The sequence below is a fragment of the Acanthochromis polyacanthus genome, chromosome 6 (genome assembly GCF_021347895.1).
Source record: "Acanthochromis polyacanthus isolate Apoly-LR-REF ecotype Palm Island chromosome 6, KAUST_Apoly_ChrSc, whole genome shotgun sequence".
Classification (NCBI taxonomy): Eukaryota; Metazoa; Chordata; class Actinopteri; family Pomacentridae; genus Acanthochromis; species Acanthochromis polyacanthus.
This window is the reverse complement of record NC_067118.1, coordinates 1,065,329-1,088,918: the sequence shown is the minus strand read 5'-3', so window position 1 is coordinate 1,088,918 and position 23,590 is coordinate 1,065,329. Positions and strand designations below refer to the sequence as shown.

The following is a 23,590-nucleotide window of genomic DNA, read 5'->3' as shown; positions in this document are numbered from 1 at the left end:
GTTCTTTGTTAACGCATCTATAATCAGTATTTTGTATGTTGTTATAATGTCGGTAGAACTTCTCGGTGTTTCCGTTTGTGCAGAAAACTACAGCAGAATGTGGTTTTACGGTCCGTGTATATTTTGGTAATTGGATTTTCCGTTCTAAAGCAGGTATTGAAAAACAAAAAACGAGTGGTTATTTGATTTTCGTTTTCAAAGGCAAAAATTAAAATTGAAATACAAGGCGTTTTTCCTTTTCACGATCAAAAATGGATATACGAATTTTAAAAAATGCTTTGATTTTCATTTTTTATTTACAAAAACAAAAACTAAAATAAGTCAGAGACAGAAACGAAAAAAGGTCAATTTTTTCGTTTTCTGAGACCGGAAGTGGTCATCAGCAAGGGTGGAGCCAAACAAAGTACGGTGCATAGACTGTAAATAAATGGGGTTTTTTTTGTTTGTTTTCATGGTCAAAATGAAAGATCAAGTGGCCGATCTTAAAATAAATCAATATCGATTTTTTTTTATTTATTAAGTTTTGCGACGCAAGGGGGCGTGGTTACCTGATTGACAGTTCGTCTGGAATGACTGACAGTCTGGAGGATTAATTCTGATATGGTCACTGGTGGTTTATCGGTGAAGAAGCAGAACCTTTTCCACAGACACTTTTCCTGCCTGTTGGCTTGTTTTAACCATTTTGCTACCTTCGGCTGATTCTACAAGCAGACACTGAAAGTTCGGTAAGTAGGCAAAATGTTTATTTTCTTATCAGTGCCGCTTTTAATGCACTTCATATGCAACTTTCGAGTCAGATATAATGTGTGCCATGCAGTCCAGATGTTGGTGGAGTTTATTTCTTTGTGTATTGACAAGAGAAGAGAGTTAGCATCCAGTAAATATTAGCTTTAATATAAATTAGTGATGCTAACCGAGCGAGCTGCTCAGTCGTAGCCTGATTAAACCTCGTGTAGCATTAAGCTAACGATGTTTGCATTGCATTGTGTTTCATGGAAAAGGCTGAAGTGTGTCGTGTTAGTGTAATGTGGTACATTTAGTTAATAAAACTGTGTGGAGACGCTGGTTCACATTAATATAACGTTTAGAAAACCTAAATGTGATTCAAACAGTAAGGTTAAGGTTCTATGTTGTCAGTAATCCTAAATATCTGCTGAGTCTCTGAAGTTAAACTGGAGAAAACAGTAAATCTACTCTCTAGTCGGTAACATTGTTTAATGACTGATTCACATGTTGTAGTACATCTTAGTGCAGATTAGAAAAATAACCTCCCAGAATATGTCCAAAATAATGATGAACACTACAGTTAATACATTTAAACTGCAGCACAGATAAGCTGGATAATAAAATCCTCTCCTAAAGCTAAAGTGACTACAGGTCTTTCTGTCGTTCAGTGCTTGGAAAACTATATGAAATAGGAAATCTTTCCAGGGATACTTTAAAATGAACCTCTGCTGTTGATGCTGATACTGTGACATCTCTCTTCATCTCAGGTGTCTCATGTTCACTGTGAGGATCTTCTGAGTGAAGCCAACAGAAGGGAAACCTCATCTGGTTGTGAAGAAGGAGACTGAATGGACGACATCCTCAGTGAACCACTTCCTGTTTAACTTTCACTGACAGAAGGACAGACCAACTCTTTCAGCAGTTTATTATTCTCTGTTCTTAGTATTCACAGATTCTATTTATCACTTTTAACTTCATCTCTGCTGCTGTAGCAGAAATACAACAGGGTTTCTGCAGGGCATTAATAGTCATTAAGTTGATTTTACAGAAATTAAGGCCTTAAATGGCATTAAAAATCATTAAATTTGATTCTCGGTGGCATTAAAATTTCTTTCTGCAGTTTTCAAGAAAATAATTGACAATAATATATTTATAGACTGCGATTTGTCAGGTATGTGCATCTGCGTAAACATGCCAAAGCATTGAGATAATTGTTCCAGCCGGGTGGGTACAATTTCTAAAAACTGCATGTTTTTAAAGTGGCTGGCAGGCTGGACCAGGCTGGGAAATGGGGAAACACAAATTCCAGCAAAAATGGCTGAAAAACGTGGATTTCAGAGAATGACTGCAGCCCGTTGGTGTTCAGGGGTGGTTCCCAGATTCAGAAATAGTCAAATGTAGGGTTTTCATATAAAAATAATCTTTTACAAAAAAACCAAACCCGTGTAATTTGAGTTCATGGTCGTGGCATGAAATTTTTTACAGTATAGCATAAAAATGGCATTAAAAAGCATTAAATTTGACTGGTTGATATCTGCAGAAACCCTGTACAATGTTACTTATAGCAGATATGCAGCATTAAAACATCAACACATTCAGCTCAAGAGCTTCATTATTTCCTTCATTGCACATTTAAAAACTGCATTATTTAACAATTGTGAACTGTAAAGATGTGTAAACACGTAATAAATGGATGAAATAAATAATGTGTTGCTGACAGTGAAGTGTAAAAACTGAACAGTCACAAGACAAGTTGTATTATGAAGAGAGGAGCTTAATCTGCAGCATCATTGTTCTTAATGGAAGCATGAGGAGAACATCAGTGCTGCTCTTCCTCACAGCGATGGAGAGAAGACTGTTCAGACAACCACAGCTGGATGTTCATGTTCTCTGTAGCTCTCAGTCCATCAGATCAGATGTTCCCAATGATCCAGACCAAGGCTGGAAGGAAAAGACACAAACAGTGAGAAGAAGATCTCCAAGGTTCTTTCAGTCCAACTGCTGGAATTTTAAATATCAGAATGAACACATCAGGGCACGAATGAAACACAACAGAGTGTTGTATTTTGTCCTACTTTCTAATCTTATAGAAATGTTTGTTTTCCTGGTTGAGGCCAAAGAGTATTTTACTGCCTTAGATGGACAATAAAGTTTATTATTTTTATTCTAATGTAGCATTAGCATTAACATGAGCTTCACAGTTATCTGACCGTACACTGTTGTATGAACAGAAGCTGTTAAATAGAGTCTGAAGCAAAGAACAGATATATTAACTCAGAACTGAACTGTTCTTCATTCATTGAACTGAGAGATTAACATTCATCAGAGTTCTGTGGAGGAACGTTAACATAGATTAATTTCTATCTGCTGATCATTAATGAACTGCGCCTCGAAACAGCAGTTTCCCTATGACTGATCTATTATGATTGATCAGCTGTGACCTTCAGGACACTTAGCTACACCTAATAGATAACACTGACTAACCGGGATTAGCCTAATTGTAAATACAAAGTTAGGAAACATAAATTGAGATTTATAGAACGACTTTAAAACACGATGTTAGAACAAGTTTATATCAGAGGTTACAGTCTGATGGTAACTTACAGTAACTTCACTGCTTTATATGTGATATTGTCCAGAAGTAGAGAAGAGTGCAACTAGTTACAAAGTTGACTTTAACACTTACCTGTAGAGTTTATCTCCACTTTTGGAAGCTAACGTTGTTCGCAGCAGCGGTAGCAGCATCCATAAACAGCAGAAGCCGGTAAATGTGGGCGGGACAGAGAGTCCTCGGCTCTGATTCAATCTGACCACCCTTGCTGATGACCACTTCCGGTCTCAGAAAATGAAAAACGGTTCTTATTTCGTTTCTGTCTCTGACTTATTTTATTTTTTGTTTTTGTAAATAAAAAATGAAAATCAAAGCATTTTTTAAAATTCGTATATCCATTTTTGATTGTGAAAAGGAAAAACGCCTTGTATTTCAATTTTAATTTTTGCCTTTGAAAACGAAAATCAAATAACCATTCGTTTTTTGTTTTTCAATACCTGCTTTAGAACGGAAAATCCAATTACCAAAATATACACGGACCACCTTTTACTTATTTCCTGTGTTCAGACTTTAGTGTAGAAATTATTTCCTGAAACACATCAGCTGTTCACATGTTTCTGTAGAAAAACTAGAGAAAACTGCAGCATCTGACTGTTTTACTCTGTAACCTGCAGAGTGGAGCTGATTTTAAGACAGCAAAGAACCCAGAAAAGAATCTTTAAACAGAAATAAACAGTGAACGACGGTAGACAGAGAAACCTCACCTTGATCTGAGACTAAACTGTTTGGCTCCAGTTGAGATGTCTGTTGTGTTTTTATATATATATATACCATACTAGTTTGATTAACCCCTCAAGTGTAAGGTTAGTTTAGAAGGTGAAAAAGATCAGATTCAGTGAGCAACAGCTGCACAACTGTGAAAAATGTGATCCAATAGTCTACCTCTTGTGTCTGTGACACCTATAAATGTATTGTCACAATTACGTAAGTATTTTATGAATCTTACTGCCATAGCTTGTCCTTGTAATCAGAGACCCCCACTTCCCCTTTTTCCCTGAGAAAGGGTACATTTTAAAATGACGTTGCCACAGTTTACCAGTCACTAAGGTGCAATTTCCTAGTTTCACCACAAGGGGAGAGTACTGAGGCGAGCAGGGGTTGTGTTAAAGTGATAGACTGTATATTAAGTCATATAAAGTCATATATTACACAGTCTATGGTTATGGTAGCAATACTATGTGATTGCAGACCAGGAGGCTGTGCCCTGCTGAGTAATCACACCTGGCGTCTCCTGTCTCCCAGGACACGTCTACTGTCGACATGTGACTCAGCTGAGGCCTGTAACTTGAAAACTGAACAACTTTATAGATCAGAGACATCAGAGAGAATTTATAATATTTCTGTGTCTCCATCAGCAGAACAGACTGAGGTCTAAAGAGAGTCCAGGACTGTTTTCAATACCTCTTGTGTCACAGAAATGAAGCAGAACAATCCTGAGATTATTCTAGTGACAGCAGGGACTCAGTGAATGTATCACACTGGTAACCTTGAACACTGGCACCAGTTGTTTCAGAGTTTTCTAAATAATAGACTGTTATTGCTGGAAAACAGGTTTGTTAAGTTGAGGAGGAAGACTGGAAAGAAGTTCACATTCTGTTAAACTTTAATCAGATTAACTTCTCTTGTGACCTCTGATCCTAATGCAGTGTTTTAAAACCTGCCATCATAAGATCAGAAGTCTGAGCTGATAAAAACAGTTTGTGTCCAGAGATCAGTCTAATAAACACACGCTGCTCTGTGACCAGAAACATTCAGATTTATTCCTGAATTAGGCTCGTCTGAACATCTATCAGTGTTAGAAAAGGAACTTTGAGAGGAAACAAACAGAAGAAGTTAAAATAAAGTGAACTTTGAGCAGCTCGTCATGGTTCAATGATCTGTTATTTCTGACTAAAGAGAAATGAACATTAAGCTGCTTCTAAACAGCTCTGCAGCTGCATGTTGACACTTTAAACTCTTTTCCTACTCAAATCTGGTACTACGCAGCTTAAGAATGATTCTGTTCCCCACAGTAAACAGGTTTCACTGCTGGTTAAAACAGTTTTGATCTGGTTACCGCCCGGCAAAAACTGCGTTTTGCCGGAAGGTATTGTTTTCACCTGCATGGTCTTGCTCGCTTGCGTGTTTGTCTGTAAGAATTTGGTTTCCGCGCGATAACTCCATAAAATATTGATGTAGCCTCACCATATTTGGTACACAGGTCTACCATAATAAGACACAGGTCAAGTTCACATTTGGTGACTGTGACCTCATTTTCAAGGTCACAGGGGTCATCTTTGTTGCCGGATGGTCCAAGTTTGGTAAAACTTCTAGTTTCTTTCTGCTTCCAGAAGTTTTCCTGCAGCTACAACTCAACAAATCCCAATTCTCAGTGAGGTGGTGTCTTCAGATCAAGAAAAACTACAACTTTCCTCCTCATAAAATGATTTGGAGAAGAAAACTTTTGACGCCTGCAACGTTTTTGGTAAAACAAGTTTGTATTCGACAATCAGTCATTTATTCATCAAGTTTCATCTCCTCTCCAACGTTTCTGTAAGCTTACTTTATTTTCTGACTTTTCCTTTCTGACTCTGTCACTTTGATGCAGTAATTACATTTTCCACATACATGAATCAAATCAGAAACTGAAGCTGCTGTTGTGTTCATTAGAGAGGCTTCATGTGAGGTGGGAGGAGACAGTTTGGTGAAGGTGATGTTAGACTGAGGTCCAGAAATATCTCTGGCAGTGCAGTAAAGTAGGAGGACGTCTGACTTTAACCTGTTTGACCTTTGAGGTTCAGATGAGTTCAGTATATTGTGAATTTTGGCATCACTCCACCCTAACAGAGCCACGCTGACAACTGTCACACAAATGTGACCTCAGCAACTCTCATATGACTGAATGAATCAGACTGTGTGAGACTTGGTGCTGGTGTTTCTATAAGTCATCATTAAATGTGGTCTGAATGTGGTTTTGGTTCGTGCTATATACTTTATAGTAAATTCCTATAAACATTATAAAAATAGTTCCTGAATCTCAACAGTGTCATTGCACACATTTAAAAGTGTATGTTGATTTATACAGTTTCATTCTGTAACTCCTCCTATGAAGTATAACTTATGTGTGAGCAGTTGTTGCACGTTCAATACCTGCATAATTCAGGTGAGATCATCATCATGTATCTTAGATTTAAACACAAACAGGAAGACAGCAGTACAGATGTGTTGCAGACACTCTTGATACTTCAGGCGGTTTATGTTTGTTCTATATTGTTCTATATATATGTGTGTGTGTGTATATATATATATATATATATATATATATATATATATATACATATATGTATATATATATATATATATATATATATATATATATATATATACATATATGTATATATATATATATATATATATATATATATATATATATACCTTTTTAAACAAGCACGTATCTATAATATGGTAGACTTGTTGCACTGTACATTTGCTGCTGGTTTATGCACGACTATAATTACAACTTAGCTGTATAGTAGAGTAGAGCTGGTGCCAGACAGAGCAATATTAAACTTAAAAACTTGTGAAATGGAAAAGAAACATTTATTTTCTTACCTTTGGGTTCATCCACTTGATTGAGTTGTTCCGTCTCTCATCGTGACAATAAAGAGCAGTTTCTCAATTTAAAAAAAAGCTCCAATTCGTGTTGCGAGACGAATACAGTTTATTTAATCAGAACCATTGGTGGATTAATGATGATGTCAAGCTGTTGTGATTGAACCAAGGAGGAGTTTTCAGGGTCCAGACAGCTGAATCCACCAGACTGACTGAAGACAACATGTTTTCTAAATATCAATTGATTTCACTTCAGTAAATCCACTATGTTGGCCTCGCTGTGTGTCTGTGTTGACTTAAAGGATAACACCAGTGTTTCCTCACATGTCCTCTATTGGATCATGTTTATAGGTGTAAATGATTTATGGAGGTAGAAATAAATGAACAGATAAAAGCCAAACAGCTACAATCCAATCTGGGACATTTTTAAACATTACTGGCTCACTGAGTGATTGTTTCTGTCGTTATCCTGCCATGCTTTCATGCTTTCATGTGGACTGATACCAGAACAACTTTCTGACATCATTACAGTCATTCTCTCTGCAAACATGACGGTCTCTGTATGGACAGAAGAGTTTTTATGTGTTTGTAGAACAACTAACCACAGTTTCAGTGTCCCACCCCTGAAGTAGTCTGTGAAAGCTTCCCAAAGTCATTTTATTGTCCCAATTTTAAAAGGGTATAAACAGTTCATTGATATTTTTCATGTTTTAACTGACATCATGCTGCACTTTCTGCACTCTGGATGAATCAACTCTCTCTTTGCACAAGATTTTAGAACGAGACTTCTGTAATATATTAGACACACATTTGTCTGTGTAGAAAACCAAATCTGTAATATTTTTATAATCACAATCTGAGCCTGTCGATGGCAAAAACAAGCACTTCAACTTTGACACAAACATAATAACCCATGAGATTACATTGCAGCTGTTCAGTAGCTGCCAGACAAAATGACTGATCCCAAACATTTTTTCCCCTTTAATCATTTTACACTTGGGAAGGTTGAGAAATGAGGCCAAGGTTTAAAAAATACTGGATTTATCCTTTAAATGTTGCTTAATTCAGGTGGATCAGTTGATCAGTTAAAGTGAGGAAAAATGGAAAGAGATTGTAATGAGTTGGCATTTCTGTCTGATATCAGGTACACACGTGGACAAAATTGTTGGTACCCCTCAGTTAAAGAAGGAAAAACCCACAATTCTCACTGAAATCACTTGAAACTCACAAAAGTAACAATAAATAAAAATTTATTGAAAATTAAATAATCAAAAACAGCCATCACTTTTGAATTGTTGATTAACATAATTATTTAAAAAAACAAACTAATGAAACAGGCCTGGACAAAAATGATGGTACCTCTATAAAAGATTGAAAACTATTTGACCAGAGTGACATGATTAACTCAGGTGTGTCATTTAATTGACATCACAGGTGTTTCCAAACTCATAATCAGTCAGTCTGCCTATTTAAAGGGAGACAAGTAGTCACCCTGCTGTTTGGGGAAAAGGTGTGTACCACACTGAACATGGACAACAGAAAGCGAAGGAGAGAATTGTCCCAGGACATCCGAAAAAAAATTATAGACAAACATCTTAAAGGTAAAGGCTATAAGACCATCTCTAAACAGCTTGAAGTTCCTGTGACAACAGTGGCTCATATTATTCAGAAGTTCAAGACCCACGGGACAGTAGCCAACCTCCCTGGACGTGGCCGCAAGAGGAAAATTGATGACAAATTGAAGAGACGGATCGTTGGAATTGTATCCAAAGAGCCCAGAGCAACCTCCAAAGAAATTAAAGGTGAACTCCAAGGCCAAGGTACATCAGTGTCAGATCGCACCATTCGTCGTTGTTTGAGCCAAAGTGGACTTCATGGGAGACGACCAAGGAGGACACCACTGCTGAAAAAAACTCATAAAAAAGCCAGACTGGAATTTGCAAAAATGCATGTTGACAAGCCACAAAGCTTCTGGGAGAATGTCCTTTGGACAGATGAGACCAAACTGGAGCTTTTTGGTAAGGCACATCAACTCTATGTTCATAGACTCAAAAACCAAGCATACGAAGAAAAGAACACTGTCCCTACGGTGAAACATGGAGGAGGCTCAGTAATGTTTTGGGGCTGCTTTGCTGCATCTGGCACAAGATGTCTTGAAAGTGTGCAAGGTACGATGAAATCTGAAGACTATCAAGGCATTCTGGAGAGAAATGTGCTACCTAGTGTCAGAAAGCTTGGTCTCAGTCGCAGGTCATGGGTCTTCCAACAGGACAACGATCCAAAACACACAGCCAAAAACACCCAAGAATGGCTGAGAGAAAAGCGTTGGACTATTCTAAAGTGGCCTTCTATGAGCCCAGATCTGAATCCCATTGAACATATGTGGAAGGAGCTGAAACATGCCATTTGGAGAAGACATCCATCAAACCTGAGACAACTGGAGCTGTTTGCTCATGAGGAGTGGGCCAAAATACCTGTTGACAGCTGCAGAACGCTCATTGACAAATACAGAAATCGTTTAATTGCAGTGATTGCCTCAAAAGGTTGTGCAACAAAATATTAAGTTATGGGTACCATCATTTTTGTCCAGCCCTATTTCATTAGTTTGTTTTTTTAAATAATTATGTTAATCAACAATTCAAAAGTGATGGCTGATTTTGATTATTTAATTTTCAATAAATTTTTATTTATTATTACTTTTGTGAGTTTCAAGTGATTTCAGTGAGAATTGTGGGTTTTTCCTTCTTTAACTGAGGGGTACCAACAATTTTGTCCACGTGTGTAACTTCCTGTACCATCATCACCTCACCTCAGGTCTTCTTCTCTGTCTCATTTTCAACTGAGGCTTCACTGACATAGAAAAACCTTTTCTTATCTCCACAGATCATCGTGATGAAAATCTTCACTGGTCAGACTCTAATATGTCATCCAGGAGAATATCAGCTAGGGAATGAATGCTGTCCAATGTGTCCTGCAGGTAAGATCCAACTGGATGTTTTGGTCATCACATGTGATGTCCTGTCCTAGAACATGTGTCTGACAAATAAAAAAAATGATTTAACAAAAGTAAACAGACTGTATATTTATTAATGTCTATTTTGTGAACTTTGCATTGTAAAAAGCAACACATTAAAACAGTCAAATGACAGTTAACAAAACAGTAAAATATATTAATTTAAATTAAGTGCAAAATCAATTCATTTGTAGACATTTTTATTATATATTTTGAAAAAAAAATTATTTTACAGCCTTTTCCCTCAAATATTACAATCAAACACTTCCACAAAAATGTAATTAAAATCTGCAGTAAAACAATTTGAATTTCTCAGTTTTGACCAAAATTATCACGATCAAACATAACAGAAGCTCAAAACTGTCTTATTTTGAAAGACAAAGAAAGTAAAACACTTTATTTCAGTTTATTCAGATTAAATGTACAATATCAACCAATGCATTCAATATAATAAAAACAAAGTTTGTTTATTTTGAAAATACAAGCGAGTTTAAATATGAAAGTACAGAAAATTATAAAACTAATACAATTTAGCTTAAAATGATGAGGAAAAGCATTAAATTGATAGAATGAGCATGAACCTTTACAGCAAGAGCTGCATTTAAGTTAATTACAGATTATTATTGTCATTTAATAGCTGTTTTATTCTTAATTTATAGATAATGTCTAATTTTACAGACCTGGCTATACAATTAAAACAAAGAAAACTGTTGCAAGTGTCAGTAAAGAGAGTTATTTTCATAAAATTAGGATTTTTTTTTTTTACAGTGTGGCTTCATCTATTTGGGATAACAGTGAGACAGGCAACATGAACTGTATGAGAGTTTAGTTAAAAGGAAGCAGGACTGTGTTAAACTGACTTGTTCATTTTATTTTCACCAGGAAGTCGAGTTAAAACTGATTGTACAGAGTTCAGGCCAACATCATGTCTGCCCTGCCTCGAAGGAACGTACGTGGATAAACCCACTGGGCAGAAGAAGTGTTTTGACTGCGCTAACTATGATAAAGGTTTGTTGACATGTTAGAGATGTTCTGGTTTAAACTTGGCTGGTTACTGCTTGTTCCTCTGTTATTGCTCTATAATAACTGAGGCAGCTGCTGAATATTGATGTAACGGAGTCATCACAGAGGTGCAGAGACTCAGTTTGATGAGTTTATTCCACATTATTGATAAAAAAAATTATGAAAAGACTGTAGGACCAGATTCAGATTCTTTCAGTATTTCTATGAAACAATGATGAGCTGCTGTTAGTTGCTGGAATGACAGACCAAACTTTCCTTCTCCCTCTGAAATCAAATGTCCACTTGTTGATATGTAAAGTTACTTTAAATCAAATCCAAATGATCCATTTTCTCAAGTTCTCTGTGCATCTTCAATCTTTCCTGACAGGTTTGGGTCTGAAGGTAAAGACATCATGTACAACAACATCAAATACAGTTTGTGAACCACTGGAGGGATTCTACTGTATTGATCCAAGAGGGAACAACTGTGTAGCAGCACAGAAACACAGAATCTGTCATCCAGGACAATACATCAACCAAGCAGGTTGGTATTTCTGATAAAATGTTAAATGAGAACAGCAAAAATTCAGGGAGTCTGACCTTATTATAGTTTCATTAAGTTGTGATTTGAGTAAAGAAGCACCAGAATTAGACAAAAGGAAGATAAAATAATGATCTGATCTGACCAACAGCTGGTAAAACTACATCGTCTACACATTTGATCTTTTCTTTCTCTTTTTGTCTTGAACCAGCCTCAACCATGTCTTCACATTAACCACAAAACACAGTTTTACCAAAGATTCTTTGTGGTTCTTGCAGCTAAAATTAGACTTTATTAATGAATGTTTGCTGATTTGTCCTTTAATATTTTTCGTTCTGCTGGTTCCAGTCTGATCTTCTCCTCAGCAGAATGATTAACTGATTAAATCTGTTGGATTGTTGTTCTGTCTGCTCATCATTCATCATGTAACACTCTGAGTCCTTCATAATGTGATTCTGAAGTGGTTTCTACACATCTATGATTTGTGTTTGTGCAGGAACAGCCTTCACAGACACTGTGTGCTCTGACTGCAGCGCTGGAACATTTTCAAATGGAACATTTACATCTTGTCAGTCACATACTCAGTAAGTGAAGCTTTAAATCACACATGGAGACTCCTGACTTCTAACAACAGCAGAGAATCTGTTGGATCTGAACATTTTCCTGTAAAATGTCCTTCCGTCTTTTACAGATGTGAATCAGTAAACCTTCAAGTGATAAAACCAGGAACTTCTTCTACTGATGCTGAATGTGGAGAAAAAAGTTCAAATGTTGCAGTAGCTGTGACCATCCCCTGTGTTTTACTTTTTTTATTAATATCTGCTGGATTAATTTATTGGTTTTACTTCAGAAAGAAGAAAATGTCTTTCAGAGAAGGTGAGGATGACAGAACAATGAAAATGTTAACATGGTTTTGCTGGATGAGAATATTTCTGCTAAGTGAAGACTATTAAGATGTTTTTTGTTGTTTTGTTTCATAGCAGAAAAAAACACAAGTTCAGCCATTCTCTGTCAAGTAAGTTTATTTCTGTCTTGTGTGTTCACTGTTGACAACACTTAGTTTGTCAATGAAACTGAATTATGTCCTTAATTTTTTTCAGCCTTCGTTAGAAAATGGATAAGAACAGGGCCGTGCAGAGACCTTTGGAGGGGCAGGTGCTCAAAGTTCAAAGGGGGGCACATGGAGCACGAATTTGAAACACCATAAACACCATACAGAAACATACCTACTATATACCTGGGTGAATTGTAGTAGCAGATATTCTTAAAGAATGAAACATAAAATCACAACATACGACACACCTCATATCTTTGTTAGGAGACAGTCTGTGTTTGACCTGATGGGGTTCATTGAACAGCTTTTGTTGAAGGGGTTGGTGAGGAGGCTGCTGCTACTGATGATGACACTGCTGGAGGTGGGCTATATTGATCTGAGACTGTAGACACTAAAAAAAACATGGGAGAGATAGTAGCTGATTAAACAAGTGTTTTGTCATCATGAGAAGATGCAAAGATAACTGACATTGAACATGGCTGACTGTGACCTACCATACTGCTGACTGTTTGTAGGAGACTCCTGCTGAGAGGCTGCAGCCAGGCTGACTTTTTGAACGAAACAGAAATAGTTGCTCATTCATAAACTGAAAGGGGAACATTAATGGGCGACCAGAATAAAGGAGAGGTGAAGGTACAGTCTATATCCACAAAGCCATAATTCAGACTGTGCATTAATTTAGGACATAGGAAGATAATGTATGAAGTTGAATTTAGATCCCCATTAGACACTGGACTGTTTAACTGTGGCTGCTCTTCCTGGAGTCCTTGTTTTTTAGTTAAAATAAAACTGGAGGACAAAAATTAAACAATTGTGACACCTCTTTATTTTAATTTCAAAACTTTATTTTTGTTTTCCAACCTCAAAACACAAACATGATTCCAACAAGAAATGCTATAATAATAATAATAATCATAATAATAATAACAATAATTTATTAAACTGAAAAGGGAACATTTATAATGGGAGATAGAGAATAGAGGAGGGGTGTGTGTGTCTGTGTTTGTCTGTCTGTGCTTGTCTGGGTCTGTGGTTTCTTTTTACACATCACAAAGTTGTGTTTTTCTTTGTTGCAGTTATAACAGCAACTTCCTGTTGCCCATGCCCTGAAAAATGTCAATGACCTCACTGTGGTTGATTGGAATATCCTTCTCAATTGCCAGTAGAAGAAGCTCTGACAACCTCTCCTCTGTGCAAAGGGTGCGAAGTTTTGTTTTCACCACCTTCAGTTTTGAGAAAGAGCGTTCCACAGTTGCTGTAGACACTGGAAGTGTGCCGTATGTCTTCAGCAGCTCAGTCAAGTTAGGGAAAACCAGATGCACATTGTTTTCTCTGACCACTGAAAGAAGAAATGCTGCACTGACTGGTGAGGGGCATGAGTATGACATATGGAAGACCTTAAGCTTTGTCTGCAGTTTGTCGTCTTCTTCAATGTTGTAGACCTGGCAGAGTTTCTTCAGAGCTTGCAGTGCCTCTGTTGGAATTTCCGTCTCCTCATCTGACCTGTCATGACTCACTCCCTGACCATCTGGAAACAAGGCAAAATTTGCTCAATTAATCGAATTAACATCTCTTACACCTAATCAATAATAAACCCACCATACACAATGATCGATAATGTAACAGGACGACAACACTGAAATTGTGCTTCATATTGTTATCTCTAACTGAGCACCTCTGCAATGTAAATAGCTTGTACCTGTGTCATTCTTACCTTTTGTGCTCTTTGTGATCCAGCTGGTGAGTGATCCACTGCCTTTCGCAGCCTCACGCAGCTCCTTTTGTTTTTCTTTCAACCTCCTCTCCTTACAAGGCATCTCTGCAAATTGAAATATGATTGATAAACCACAATCTGATACACACACACACACACATGCAGTGACATTTCATACCTTTTCAAGACATACACTGTATAACCACAGATTTACTGTCAGGGCCCTCTCCTTATCCCTCTCCACCTGGCATCCCAAACTAACCCCCCTCCCTTACCCTCTATCCTGTTTTCTCTCCCTGTCTGCTCTTTGGTCTCCCATCCATCCCTCTTCCCCTGTTTTCCCTTGCAGGACTACACCCGAGTAGAGCTCGGCTTCACAGCTGTCTCTACTCGGGTAATCAATCTCCTCCTCGAGCCCCGGGCAGCTGGAAGAAATCACCCTGATCACTCACCCTGCAATAAATACCGGTTCAGCACTCCACACCCTGCCAGATTGTTGAAATATACTGCTCAGTCAGTTCACCTTCTAGCCTCCTGAAGTCTATTTTGTTTCTTGACGTTTTCTAACGTTCCTTCTCCTGCCCTCTTTCAGAACCCGCTGCCCGGGAGCCTCCCTGCCTGGAACCCTTACCCGAACCCCCCAACCCATTCGGCGCCAGTCCCCTGCCCCTTCGGATTCCCCACTCTGCCTGGACCCCCTCCTGAAACCCCTTTTCCCTCCCGGCTGCTGAAGCCGCAGCAGACACCGCTTGCCCACTGCTCTCCGGCTCTCCTCCCGGAACATTCCGGCCAGACACCATCAGCACCCAGCCTCCCGGAGCCCCTTCTCAGAACTTCAGCCGACAAAAGCACCGTCCCCGCCTGACACGGATAACTCTTCAGTTCCCCCCCGGATCATCAGAGAACCGCCTTCTGCCTCCTTCGCTGACTTCTAGCCCTGAAGTCTGGCCGCCAGGGATCCACTCCGTCATCCAAACGCTCCGGCTCCCGCCCGGACCACAGACCACCGCCGATCCCCGGCCCCGGACCCACCCGGCCACATTCCTCTGCTCCCGCATTCCCCGTCCCTGCACTCTGGTTCCTGCTCTCACTTCACATTCATCCTCCCACAATAAATCCTTGCAATCATTCCGGTTCTGGTAGTGGTGCTCTCTGTGTTGGTCTGCCCAGCCTAGCGCGTGACATTTACTCCATGGTGTTGATTCATAATCTGCCCTTTATTATTCATAGTGCTAATAATAAAGCATAAAAAATTATTTAATGACAGAAATCATGTATTTAAACTGATTTGTGCTTTTATTGAATTTGACTATCCACTTTGCGCAAGATAGCAAGGTTATAAAAGCTATATATTTTATATTTATGGATATCATATATAATAATTTGTGTGTGTGTGTGTATATATATATATATATATATATATAATTATACACACACACACACACACACACATTCATATACAAATGTTCTAAACAAATACTGATATGTTGAAATGAGAGGTTGAGAAAATCACAATTCAAATTCTTCTAATTCTAATTGTTAATGTTGTTGTATTTATATTGCAATACAATAATTTCCAGTCCAAAATTAAGTGAATATACATGTACATGGCATAGTTTCAGTGAAGTAACATCACCTCTGCCTCATTGCCTCTAGAAACACAGGAAACACACTGCAGCTCACTGACTGTAAAATAATACATCTCTCTGATGCCCTTTGCCCATGACAAGAGAAACATACAGAAACAAAAAGAAGTCTGGCATACTTTATCCTCTCAGCACGCTGTGTGGTTAACAAGCGATGTTTAACTAACTATAACTGATGAGAGGTGTGTTAGACACACACACAGGATGCTCACTTTACTTCGTCAGTCATCTTGCAAGAAAACACCGTGCACAAACGAGTACCGCTGCAAAACATACTCACCGGACCATCAGTTGTCCTTCCTTGAGTCTTCCCTTTCAAGATTAGCAGCACCAGACCATTGGTTGTCCTCCTTCGGGTCTTCCGTTTCTAAACAGGCGTAAACTAACCGTGACGTCACCCGTTGTTTTTTTCTTCTTTATTTAACGATTAAACAGAACACATTTAGCATACAACATCTCGTAGAGGATGACAGTACAGAATGTATATTAAGCCACATTGCAGGAATACAAGCAAAATGACATTCATGAGAAAAGAAACTGATAAAAAATAAACTAAAACTAGAGGAAAGGGGGAGTTGAAAAGAAAAAACTGTGCATGAGTCCAGGCATATACTTGAGAAAAAGGAGCAATAGCCTTGCAGTCCAAAAACAAAAATTAAAATAACAGAAAATTAGAAAAGTCAGCACTGATCATTCTGGCAAGTGAATTGGAATTTGTCTTATTGAGTGACAGATAGTACAGCTTGAAGTCACTTAAAAACCAATTAAAGGAGGGCTTCACATTTCTCCATTTACAACAATGAAGATGATATTTACCCAGAAGCAAAACAATATTTACCATAACAGAGACAGATGAATTGATATTGTCCATATAAAACATAATGTGAAGGATATCAAGGATTGGAATGTCCTTAATTTTAGTCAACAGCCAGCTTCTTATATCAGACCAGAATTTCTGAGACACAGGGCATAAAAAAAACATATGTTCCAGTGTTTCTTCTTCTTCATGACAAAAGACACAGGGATCTACTTCAAATCTAAACCTGTTCTTGACAAAAGCACTTGTTGGATAAATATTGTGGGTTATCTTAAAATGAGTTTCTTTAACTTTTGGGGAGATGGGCCATTTAAGATATTTGGTGAGAGCCTTGATCCTAAGAGAAACACTTAGTGCCCCCGGAGCCTGAATGCATGCCCCTCTATGATAGTCATGAAATGCTCTAGATTTAAAAGCAGCATTAATTAATTTGTTGCTACATTTCCTGTCAAATAAACTACAGTCATCAATAAGTAATTTTGGCAATGTAGCCTTCACGTTTGTATAGTTCATGATACTCTGAATCATCTGAATCAAAGGCAGGGGAATTGCCTTACAGATTTTATTTTAATCTCGGTAGCAGCAATTTAAATCATAGTTGGTTATAAAAGTTGTGTAATCGAATAATTTGCCATTGGAGTCCAATAAATCAGTTACAAAAATTATACCTCGCTCAAACCAATCATTCTTAAATACACATTTATTTTTAACTAAGATGACTCTATTATTCCATAAGGTTGAACCATGAAGAGAAAAATTATGAGTAAATATCATCTTCCAAAACTGAAGAGCCTGTCTGTGGAAGTTGGAGAGTTTAATGGGAATTTTGTTGATCTCAAAATCACACTTTAGGAGGAAGTCAAGACCTCCCATTCTGTTAAACAAAGATCTTGGGATATGAAACCACATGGAGTTTGGCTGAGACAGACAAGCTTTAATCCAATTTATTTTAAATGTGCCAACCATTGACTCAAAGTTTAGAGCTTTAACACCACCTTTATCATATTCTTTAACTAGTTGTGACTTCTTGATGTAGTGGGTTTTATTTCTCCATACAAACTGAAAAATAATTGAACTGACTTTATTGATATTGTTAGTGGAAATATACATGGAGTGGCAAGGGTAAATTAATTTAGAGACACCTTCAGTTTTAGACAGTAAAATTCTACCAAAAATAGTAAGGTCTCTGGTCAGCCAGTGACTGAGGGATTTTTTAACAGCTGATATACGGTTAGAGATATTTATGTCTTCACGTCTGATGATGTTTTTAGATATTGTAATTCCTAAGTATTTCACTGCTGTCGCTATTTTAATTGAAGCAATTGTAGAGTCAGTACTGGTATGAATTGGGAGTAGTTCACATTTACTTAGATTAAGAGATAAACCTGAAGCATTTGAAAAAAGGGAGATCGTATCAAGGGTTTTATGAATCATTGGATTTGTTTTTCAGAAAAATTGCTGTATCATCGGCAAATTGACTCAATTTAAATTCTTTATCGAAAATTGTAATGCTTTCTATTTCGCTTGAATGGTTAATGAGAGAAGTTAGTAATTGGGTTGCTAGGATGAAAAGCTTTGGAGAGATTGGACATCCCTGGCGAATGCCTCTTGAAACATTGAAGCTAGGGGTCACACCTGGATTTAAGGAAACACAACTGCTAATGTCTGTATAAAACATACTAATGATATGACAAAATTTTTCCCCAAAACCCATAAAGGGTAAGGCCTTCAGTAAAAAGGAGTGTTCGACACAATCAAATGCCTTATAGAAATCTAAAAATAGTATAAAGCTTTCAGTATTAATGTGGTCTCTATAGTCTAGCATATCAAGTATCAACCTGGTGTGATTATGAATGCTTCTACCTTTTACAAATGCTGACTGGCACTCATCAATTAGTTTGGTTAGACCTACATCTAAACGATTTGAGTACACATGAGCTAACAATTTATAGTCAATACATAACAAAGTTATCGGCCTCCAATTATCCAGTAAGGATTTATCCTTATTGGGCTTGGGGATTAAGGTAATAAGTCCCTTTTTCATAGTAGGAGACAAATGACCCTTTGAAATGCATTCAATAAAGGCGTTGTAAAGCATTACTCATATGTCTTTCCAGAAAAATGTATAAAACTCCACGGTCAACCCACCTAAACCTGGTGATTTTCCTTTGGACATTCGCTTAATAGCACAATCTAATTCATCAATTCTGAGCTTATCATCCATTAAGTCCCTAAATTCTTTTTCTATTATGTCTCTATAATCTCTAATTTTTTCAAAGAACGACAAACAGTTTCCTTCAGAAAAATTGGATTTGTACAAATTAGTATAGAAAGTTTTAATTTCTTCATTAATTAGGTCTTGGTCATTAACATTAACACTATTAATAAGTAATATTTGGATTTTCTTGCTTGTCTGTCTTTGTTTTTCCAAGTTAAAGAAGTAAGAGGAATTAATTTCCCCCTCTTCTAACCAACGAGCTCTTGAACGTATAAAGGCCCCATTTGCTTTTTCCAAATAGAGGTTATCTAACTCAGATTGAAGGCAATTTAGCCTGGCATGTTCTTCCACAGACAATTCAGCTTTATGACACAAACTGTTCATTTCTCTTAATATAAGTTGTTGTTTTTGCTTTTTGAGCTTACTAATATATTTGCTAATTTTAATAGCACACTCTTTAGCTTTAAATTTAAACCATTCCCATTTACCCACAGCTGATAGTTCCATTTTGGAAATTTCTTGACTCATTTTTCTAACTTTATTACAAAAATCAGAATTATCCAAAAGATTGTTACTGAATTTCCATATTGAACAAGGATTAACTTCGGCTTTATGAAATTTAAAGGACAATGAAATTATACAATGATCTGACAAGGGTGAGGCCGAGATTTCACATTTAGAGACATTTTCAAATAGGTTACTTGAGATTAACCAGTAATCTATCCTAGAGCATTGATTATTGTTAGACGGACTGAACCAAGTGTATTGTTTCACACTAGGATTTTTTAATCTCCAGAAGTCAGTTACATTTAGCTGAGAGGTAAAATCACTAATAATTTCCTCATAATAATGACATTGCCATCTAGAAGGATGGCGGTCTAACCAAAGGTCATGAACCAAGTTAAAGTCACCACCAATTACAAGTTTATCAGTTGAAAAGGTCACTTTCCACCCCTCAATCAGTTGGCATAAGGTTGAAAAGAAGTTTTTGTTACGCGTTTTGTGGTTGTAACCATATATACAGAGTAAAATAAAGTTAACAGCATTGAATTCAACCACAACCATCAGCCAGTGTCCCATAGTGTCACTTGTGTGATCAATTATATTCCCAGAAAATCTGTTCATCAGGATCATCACGCCTGCTGAGTGTGAAGTACCATGACTAAAGAATAGAGTCTCCCCATTGCTGTTTCCAAAATTTTGCGTCAGTTTCTACTGAGTGAGTCTCTTGCAAAAAAACAAAATTTGCCTTCTGCTCCTTACAGAAAAGAAAAGTTGCTTTCCGTTTAACATTATTTTTCAACCCCCTACAGTTCAGTGAAATAAAGGATAACATACAGAAAATCAAACTCCTTTGAATGCGTAGGAATATGATGCGCAGGAATGAGCAGCATGTCCTTGTAAATATCTATTGTCAACAATTATTGTGCAACAGCAACCCTCAAAAGGAAGGCCACAGGTATAAACCTTACAAAGAAACAGTGTACCTGTGCCAAACAAACTGCGATCTCCAATAATCTCCGAGGAAATCAATTAGGATCCACTCGATGATTGTCAATCAGCGCATATCCTTCTTTCAGAGAGGCGCGTTTCCCTCTTCTCCTGGCTTCCTGAACGACCGGCCATAACTTGGTACGAGCCTCCCGATCCTCTCTGGTGAAGTCTTCCTTGAAGCGGATGTGCATCTCACTGCATACTCTGGCTGCTTTAGACTTTTTCCAGACATCATCCCGAACGGTTTCTCATCCCGAAATGGATGATGATCACCCTCGGTGTGCCGTTTGACGTAGCAGCATCACTCTTCCTTCCTAGACGGTGGACGGTGTCCACTGTCTCTTGTAGTCGCTCAACCGACAGTGGCACAACCCTTGTGAGAATGCCGATTACAATTTCTCTTGTGTTTTCATCATCTTTCTCTTTTAACCCAGTCAACCTTAAATTCCACCTCCTTTTGTAACGGGCATGTTCCTGACAGGTGTTCTTGAGGGAAAGGTTTTCCTTCTCAAGTCCGTCAACTTTTTCCTGGAGCTCAGCAATTTCTTCCTTGTTCTCTTTGATAGCATTAGTATTATTTTCAATGCGTTTTTCAAAGCTCTTCAGTAATTCGGTCTGGAGATCCATTTTGTTAGTTAGAACTTGAATGGCTTGGAGGATAGCAGCGCTTGCAGCTTCCTCCTCTTTTTTGTCACTCATCCCTTTTATCTTTTTAGGATTTGGGCTTTTAATTGGCGTGTGGTTCAAATTTCTTCTGCCTTCTTTTGGGGTTCGGTCCACGTCGATATCCTCAATATCGCTGTCATCACACGCCTCGTGGAGGCTTTTCAGGTTATAGTCGTGGTCTGACATGTTAAAAGTTGGTTGCGTAGCTCCAAAAAGGGTATATTAACACAACAGCTGGCAAAAATATCCTCAGTGAAGTAAAAGAACAGGACAGGGGGCTGGTGCACAACAGGTTAACAAGTTAACCCTTTACGCTTCAGTGCGTCGTAGGTGTACCGCCGGCGGTACACCTACTAATTTGCATAGGAATTTCAAGAATGTCCGACGGCTGCAAACACGATTACACAAACACTATACGCCGATGGAAAGCTTAGATTCTCATGAATCCGCCGGTATAACCACTTTCAGATGCGATTACTACAGCGGGTGAGAAAAACACATTTGTCCGACAAAAACGAATATTCATCCATCCGTTCTCTATACACGGCTTCAACGTACACAGCGCGACTCACATTTCCGGGTTTATTATTACACACAAAAAAAAAAGATTCCACAAAAAACGGCCATAATCCAACCTTTTACATCCAGACGACACAAGCCAGTAAACTGTTTTGTCCAAAACATGTCCTGAAGTCGTATAAAATCCCCGAATCGGTCATTTTCAAGGAAATGCACCTCGTGATGCCCGTCCAATATTCCCCGTATTTTTCGTAATTTTTTTTATTTAAAAATAGAATATTAGCGATTTTTTGTACTGAAAACGGCTGGAATTGACTGAAGCTTAAAGGGTTAAGGACAAAAAAATAACTTTTTTACAGAGCCTGCAAAAATGCGACTTCTCACTCCGCCATCTTGGACCTCCTCCGTCACCCGTTGGTTTCAACGGTGAGAAAATGAAGCCCGGATTTTGCTACTTCCTGGTCGCCGTTTTGGATTTTTGGAGCCAGTGACGTAAAAAGCATCATCAAACAGACTGGACCGGAGAGCAACTAGGGGCAGGATTGGCTGAGGACTCTCTTATCCCGCCCACATTTTACCGCAGAGGCTTCTGTTGCTGTCTATCAAGTATAGCCACGCCCCCTGGCTCCGCCAACTTTAACGATTTATTTAAATTCAGTATTGATTATTTTAAGATCGGCCACCTGATCTCTCATTTTGACCATGAAAAGTAACGGGGAAAAAAAATCCTGAGCTGTAGAACATCAGTTTATCAAATTTTATTTTTTCCAAAAAAGAATTGGGGTCTATGGAGCAAAAGCTTTTTGGAGCCAACCCTAGCGGACGGTGTGATATTGCAAGTTTTTGACATTTCTGGGTTGGCTTCAATTCTGGAGCCAGATGCTACGTCCACTATATATACAGTCTATGGGTGAGCTTCGGGGCACGTCAGGGCACGTCAGGGTCGTGACTGACGTCTACCTGGATCATGTGACCGACTGAGGGTAGACCTGAATTATTTGTTTTGTTTGTTTGAGTTATTTATTATTTTGGACGCACAGATTTTCACACACACACACACACACACACACACACACACACACACACACACACATGTTTGTACTTCTATCTTAGTGAGGACATCCATAGGCGTAATGCATTTCCTAGAGCCTTACCCTAACCTTAACCATCACAACTGATTGCCTAACCCTAATCCTTACCCTAACCCTAACCAAATCTCAATTCATACCTGTTCTCTAAAAGCGAGTCTTCACCCTCAAACATGGCTGTTTCAAAGTGAGGACCGGCCAAAATGTCCTCACTTTGTAAAAATGTCCTCACTTTGATAGTTAAATGCAGAAAATGGTTCTCACAATGTAGCAAGTACAAGAACACACACACACACACACACACACACACACACACTTTAAAAAAAAAAAAAAACTTTGACAAAAGGGCACTTTGGCATCAGGTGCAAAAGGGCAGGTGCTTCAGCCCCCCCAGCCCCCCCGCCCCCCCCCCCACCGCCCCCCCCCCCCCCCCCCCCCCCTGCACGTGCCAGGATAAGAACCACCAGAGGCAGTTCCTATGAGAATATCATCAGGTAGGACAGCAGTGTGTTATTCACTGAAATATTTATGAGGTCAATGAAGTTTCTGCTCTAAATGAAAGTTTTTCTCTCCTCAGACTAAAACCATCTGCAGGACAACAGGTAGGACTCAGTGTCCTGCAGAGTAAATGTGCTTCAGAGTCCAGTTTAAATCCATCTGGATGCTGACACATCGTCTTTGCAGTTTTACTGAAGTAAAACAACAGTTTCCTGCTTCCTGCTGGATCTTTGTCTGACAGTCGCTCCGGAATACAACAGATGGAAAATAAATTTAAAGACTCACTGACTCCATTGATCTTCTGCTCACAGTTGGAGCAACTTCAGACTGAAACTGGACTTTAAATGAGGACAAACTGCTGGAACAGAAGATAATGGGTCCTTTTCTGAAGC

At 38.3% G+C, this 23,590-nt stretch overlaps 1 protein-coding gene and 2 long non-coding RNA genes across 18 annotated transcripts in view; 1 reads left to right on the top strand and 2 right to left on the bottom strand.

Annotated features, from left to right (window-relative positions):
* Positions 1-23,590, top strand: part of LOC127534434 (tumor necrosis factor receptor superfamily member 14-like) — a 162,335-nt gene that overhangs the window by 455 nt on the left and 138,290 nt on the right. For 13 of the 16 annotated variants that reach the window (XR_007942611.1, XR_007942614.1, XR_007942615.1 and 10 more), the window contains exon 2: positions 5,668-5,801. Coding sequence is in view for 4 of the 16 variants with exons in the window: in XM_051949638.1 (XP_051805598.1) it covers positions 5,668-5,801 (134 nt within the window). In the remaining 12 variants the exon portion in view is untranslated. Of the gene's footprint in view, positions 1-5,667; positions 5,802-9,811; positions 9,906-10,823; positions 10,950-11,331; positions 11,488-11,980; positions 12,069-23,590 lie in introns of all 16 variants that reach the window. The other 3 variants (XM_051949636.1, XM_051949637.1, XM_051949635.1) reach the window with 3 other exon arrangements.
* LOC127534445 (uncharacterized) lies at positions 1,635-3,661 on the bottom strand. The gene is made up of 2 exons (XR_007942635.1): positions 3,413-3,661; positions 1,635-2,667 (listed from the first exon to the last, which is right to left on the bottom strand). It is a non-coding gene; the product is annotated as an uncharacterized LOC127534445 (long non-coding RNA).
* LOC127534443 (uncharacterized) lies at positions 13,946-16,285 on the bottom strand. Its single transcript, XR_007942633.1, has 3 exons — positions 16,179-16,285; positions 14,253-14,357; positions 13,946-14,066 (listed from the first exon to the last, which is right to left on the bottom strand). It is a non-coding gene; the product is annotated as an uncharacterized LOC127534443 (long non-coding RNA).